At 44.5% G+C, this 6,000-nt stretch overlaps 1 protein-coding gene across 1 annotated transcript in view; it reads left to right on the top strand.

Annotated features, from left to right (window-relative positions):
• The first annotated feature begins 3,907 nt into the window (after nt 1-3,907).
• The window catches only part of CPE (carboxypeptidase E), a 149,614-nt gene continuing 147,521 nt past the window's right edge, over nt 3,908-6,000 (top strand). Inside the window, exon 1 of the mRNA XM_065904668.1 lies at nt 3,908-4,424. Within this exon, the coding sequence (XP_065760740.1) occupies nt 4,121-4,424 (304 nt within the window). The 5' untranslated portion in view covers nt 3,908-4,120. The remainder of the gene's footprint in view (nt 4,425-6,000) is intronic.

Raw genomic sequence — 6,000 nt, 5'->3', positions numbered from 1 at the left:
CCTCTGTCCATGGGATTATCCAGGCAAGAATACTGGAGTGGGTTGCCATTCCCCTCTCCATGGGATCTTCCTGATCCGGATATCAAACCCTTGTCTCTTAAGTCTCCTGCTCTGCTCGGGCAGGCGGGTTCTTTACCACTAGAACCACCTGTAGGTACATCCTATCACTTCTGCCATATTGCATTCATTAGAAGCAAGTCACTACTGCCTACACTCAGGTAGAAAGGAATTAAGCCCTCTCTCTTGAAAGGTAGGAGATAAAGAATTTGAATGAAAGTATGGTACTACATACCTCTTTTCAAGGCTGTGTTCAGTCATGTCACATTGGCAATATGAAATCAGCCATGGTGGGAATATTTACATGATGGAAATCAGCAAACACTCTAAATCAGGTTTTATACCCCAAGGAAAGTTGAGAGTCAACATTTACCACCAGATAGATATAAAGCTATGTGTTTACAGAATCTTTCTAGAGTAGATGACTAGACAGGGCTTTGGAAGGAAGTGATACATGGAACAACAGACTGGTACCAAATGGGAAACGGAGTACGTCAAGGTTGTATATTGTCACCCTGCTTATTTAACTTATATGCAGAGTACATCATGAGAAATGCTGGGCTGGATGAAGCACAAGCTGGAATCAAGATTGCTGGGAGAAATATCAATAATCTCAGATATGCAGATGACACCACCCTTATGGCAGAAAGTGAAGAAGAACTAAAGAGCCTCTTGATGAAAGTGAAAGAGGAGAGTGAAAAAGTTGGCTTAAAGCTCAACATTCAGAAAACTAAGATCATGGCAGCCGGTCCCATCACTTCATGGCAAATAGATGGGGAAACAGTGGAAACAGTGTCTGACTTTATTTTTTGGGGCTCCAAAATCACTGCAGATGGTGATTGTAGCCATGAGATTAAAAGATGCTTACTCCTTGGAAGGAAAGTTATGACCAACCTAGACAGCATATTAAAAAGCAGAGACATTACTTTGTCCACAAAGGTCCATCTACTCAAGGCTATGGTTTTTCCAATAGTCATGTATGGATCTGAGAGTTGAACTATAAAGAAAGCTGAGCACCAAAGAATTGATGCTTTTGAAGTGTGGTGTTGGAGAAGACTCTTGAGAGTCCCTTGGACTGCAAGGAGATCCAACCAGTCCATCCTAAAGGAAATCAGTCCTGGGTGTTCATTGGTAGGACTGATGTTAAAGCTGAAACTCCAATACTTTGGCCACCTCATGCAAAGAACTGACTCATTTAAAAAGACCCTGATGTTGAGAAAGATTGAAGGCAGGAGGAGAAGGGGACAACGGAGGATGGCATGGCTGGATGGCATCACCAACTCAATGAACATGAGTTTGAGTAAACTCCGGGAGTTGGTGATGGACAGGGAGGCCTGGCATGCTGCAGTTCATGGGGTTGCAAAGAGTTGAACATGACTGAACTGAACTGAACTGAACTGAACTGACTGAACTGACTGAACTGAACTGAATACAAGGTTTGGGATATAGGAAGAGACAGTTTCTGGATTTGAAAATAATAGAAGTGATGCAGGAAATGAAGCTTCAGGGGGCTTAAATATGCTTATATAGATGTTCAGAAGTGACACAAAAAACAGATCTCTTTCTTCCTTGTGTGTGTGTGCATATATATGAATAACTTAAAATGTGCCTGCACACTAGATTTACCCATGAATGCACAGGGTCAAACATAGTAAATGCTTAGCATGCAAGATTTTCTATCTAGCAATCAGGATTGGTATATAACCTTTTACACAATTGCCTATGAAACTACAAAAAATAATTACACTCCAGTGAAGCTGACCTACACCTAAAATTGCCCAGAAATAAAAAAACAAAGTTTTAATTCTTATGAATTGATTTCTTGGCTTATGTTCACCAGAGTTTTGGTGAACAGGAACTTTTCTAAAAAAGAAAACTTCCAGAGTTGCAGTATTTGAGATGTTTGAAGCATGTTCATCAATCAAACATCAAAATAAAAAATACCTGGATTCTTATTAAAATCTGGAAACTTGTTAATACCTGAAACCCATCTCAGACCTTCTGCATTGGTGGGTGTTTAGAAATCTGCACATTTTACAAATTCTCTAGATGACCCTGCTGCACTTGAATGAATCCAAATATTTCACTTTAATAGATAAAGAAAACAAACTTCTAAGGTTCTTCCAAAAGATCCCTTTCAAGTGAGACCACAGCGCAGGCAGAATCTTACCTGTTTACAAAAAAGCAAAAAAAGAAAAATCCATAAAACTGAGATTTGGGAGAAAATAGAAAACACACCCTTTGTTTGAAGAGAAACTTAAGGGTAACACAGGACTACACCAAACCATATGCTGTTTACATGTGTTGTAAACTAGTATATGACCCATCTTGCCACAAATTAGTGTGGTTACCTTAAATTGCTAACCTGAAAATCTTAACCTTCCACTGTTGAAGTTATTGGTTTTAGCTACACTGTTTTCTTTTTCTAGGTTTACAAGGTTGTTCTTTGGGGCATGTTTTTAGAAATCTAATTATAACTCTGGTTTCAAACTTTTGAACCATGTAATCAAACTGAGATTGGTCACTGAGAAAAATATAGGGTTCTTACTTCTGCCTAAATTGACAAGGAACATGTCCAGGTCCAAATTCAATTGAGTGGCATGTCTTTACAGTGGCAGTTCATCCCAAAAAATTTCAAAAAAGATCCATGATGCTGTCAGAAAGTTTTGAAACAGCACCATTTTTTTTTTTTTTTTTAAATGAATCCATTCCCAAGAGAGAGTTTTTATTCAGTGCACTGCACTGTTCAGGGGGAAAAGAATGAGTTAAGACAAAAAAAAAAATGTTTAACATAAAAAATTACTCACATGATGTCTATTTTTCCTGCTTGGTTGAAATACCCAAGGGATTATTTAATTAGATTTGTGCTATTATTGAATCCAAAAGGCAACCTCTTCAGAATAACATTTGTTCCACTACAAATTCTGTGTAAAGACTGGGTATCTAAAGCTATAAATGATTTTATATTTTTGCAATAATTATGGGAGGGGAATGGAGAGATTATCTTTCATGATCAGAGTTTTCTTTCTGTAATAGCTTTGACCTTTAACATTTTTTCTTGGAGGAAGATTCTTTAGCCCCAGTCAAGCCTTCAGATGACTGCAGTCCTGGCAGCATCTTAGTTATAAACAGGTAAGACTCTGAGCCTGAACCACCCGGAAAAGCTGTTTTGTAAAGATTTAACCTTAATACCCAACTAAATCCCTTGACCAGCGCTCGGGCTGTACTCTGCTTTCCCCACAGGAACTGCAGAAGGGGGTTGGCACAGGCACTGGCAGATGACATTGTCTTACTCTTTCCCTTCCGCGCTGTTACCACCCAGGTATGTGCATAAATACAATTAAAGACACTATCTGCAAATCGATAAAACGCATTTTCGGTTTCTTAAACCTCTAAATCCAAGTGGCCAGTGTTCTGTTTTTTCAGACACACCGTGCAATCAATGAACATCCAACCAGTGGGTTTGTGTTTGAACTATCGGTACAATTATTAAAGACACATCACGGGCAGAAGGCAAGTGGCTGCCTTTGTGTTTCTTTCTTTCTTTCTGGAATATTCTCTAGTCTTGGGAGCATCAAGATGGAAACCTGGTCGGCTTGGAACTGATGGCACATTAAAAGCCTCACTAACAGTCTCAGAGTGGCTCCCCCCACACACCGCCCACAGGCACAGTCACGGTCTCTCAATGCTGACAGCAACGTGCCCACCTCCGACCTTAGCTGTCATCTCACCTGGGTCCTAGCGGCGCCATTTGACTCTGACGTGGCTCCAAACCCGCAAATCGCATAGCGGCCCCCGGTTAGCCGCGAATCCGGCCGGCGGCGCCGCCCTCCCCGCCCCGCCCCGCCGCGCCCGTGCGCCTCGCCGGGCTCCGCGCCGCCTCCCTTGCGTCCCGCACTCGGCGGCGGTGCGTCCTGCGCTCCTCTCCTGCTTCGCGGTCCCTGCTCAGGTCTTCGCCGCCCTCCCCGCTCCAGGCCGCCGGGCGGCGAGTCGAGGGGACCCGCAGGCCGTGCGCCCCGAGGTTCCGGGCCCAGAGGAGGCCGCACCGGAGACGCGGGACGGGATGGTCCGGCGAGGGGGCTGCGCGCTGCTGGCGCTGTGCGGCTCGCTGGCCGCCTGTGCCTGGCTGCTGGGCGCCGAGGCCCGGGGGACTGCGGGCCCTGCCGCGGGCTCGAGGCGGCGCCGGCGGCCGCAGGAGGACGGCATCTCCTTTGAGTACCACCGCTACCCAGAGCTTCGTGAGGCGCTCGTGTCCGTGTGGCTGCAGTGCGCCGCGGTCAGCAGGATCTACACGGTGGGGCGCAGCTTCGAGGGCCGCGAGCTGCTGGTTCTCGAGCTGTCCGACAGCCCCGGCGTCCACGAGCCGGGTAAGGGAGCCGCGCGGGGTGGCCCGGCGGTGGGAGAGGAGGGCGCGAGGCACCCGGGGTGGAAAGTGGACGCGGGGAGAGGGCTGGGGCTGGGGCTTGCCAAGCCCTGTCGGCTGGCTGTCCTCCCCAGCCTTGCACACCCCTCCCCCTGGGTAAGCCCCGGCCGGAGGGGCTGCCCCAGATGCAGGTAGGAGCGCAGCAAGCAAATCTGCGCCCCCGCAAACCCGCTGTCACCCCCCCCCCCCCCGCCACTTCGCTGTGCCTAAAACCGTAGGGAATAACTGTGAGGCCTCAGGAAGGAGGTTGTCCTTCCTGGCAAGCTGGAGTAGAACGATAAGGTGCAGAAGGCAGGGATTGAGGAGATGAGGAAAAGTCATTTATCATTTGTTTCCTAATTTCCAGAGGACCAGTTTATTGGCCTTGGAGGCTCTAGGTACCCATCTCTACCTGTATGTGCGTATTAGGTAACACACTGCTGGGATGTTAAGGATCTTGGTAACACTGGCGGGTAGAAGGTGATAAAGCCGCCTCTGGCAGGCATTTCGATCTCAAAACTGCACACAGTCTTACTAAGGAAAAAGGAATATTCCCTTTTTCCCCTGTTCTAGCCCTTGGAGATGAGTAGTTTGCGATCAGGATTTTATTACATCGGATGTTTTCATATGACCATCTTATTCATCATCCTCTTGAGTGTGTTAGGGCACGTTTTAATTTATGTTAAATGTTACGCATCTGGTATTAATAAAGAAATATTTTGAAAAATGTTCTTGGTCCTTCTTTTTCTTTGCTCTTTGAAAATAATATAACTTTTAAGACCTGGTCTTATGACCATAAAGGTTAAAGTAATCTGGGCTAATTACATCGGCATGGTATGCTTTTTTTTTTTTTTAAATGACAAAGCAAGAAAACAGGTAAAAACTCTCAAATGTAGGGCCAGAATAGTTTTATAATGATATTTAAGAACCAAACTGAGATGAGATTAAAATATGTGATCCATGGAGACACTTTGATCTTCAAATGGAAGGAGTATGGTCTGATCAATAGTAAATTTTTAGTAAAATGGGAAACATTTCTTACCTTCAAATAATGTAAATGGAAAGGTTTGCATAATTTTGCCATCAAAACCCTAAAACTAGATCCTGGAAAACATTTTCAGTAATGCTGTCTGATGCTGGGAAAGTTTGAAGGCAGGAGAAGAAGGGGAAGACAGAGGATGAGATGGTTGGATGACATCACAGATGTGATGGACATGAGTCTGAGTAGGTTTTGGGAGTTGGTAACGGACAGGGAAGCCTGGCGTGCTGCAGTCCATGGGGTCGCAAAGAGTCAGAAGTGACTGAGAGACCAAACTGAACTGAATGCTCTCTGGCAGGTTTCAGCATGTAGAATCGGAAATTTGGAAAGTTAGTTTCATATTTGTATCTGAAGATAAAGAAAAATTTTATATGTGAAAACTCATTTTCAGTTATTTTAGATAATTGAAGTCAAGACATCTTAGATAAAGAGAATCTAAAGATATCTAAAGAGATCTAAAGAGAATCTAAAGACATCTAAAGATAAGAGAATCTAAATATTT

Source organism: Muntiacus reevesi, chromosome 13, assembly GCF_963930625.1.
Source record: "Muntiacus reevesi chromosome 13, mMunRee1.1, whole genome shotgun sequence".
NCBI lineage: Eukaryota > Metazoa > Chordata > Mammalia > Artiodactyla > Cervidae > Muntiacus > Muntiacus reevesi.
The sequence above is the reverse complement of the archived record's forward strand: the minus strand, read 5'-3'. Positions and strand labels throughout refer to the sequence as shown.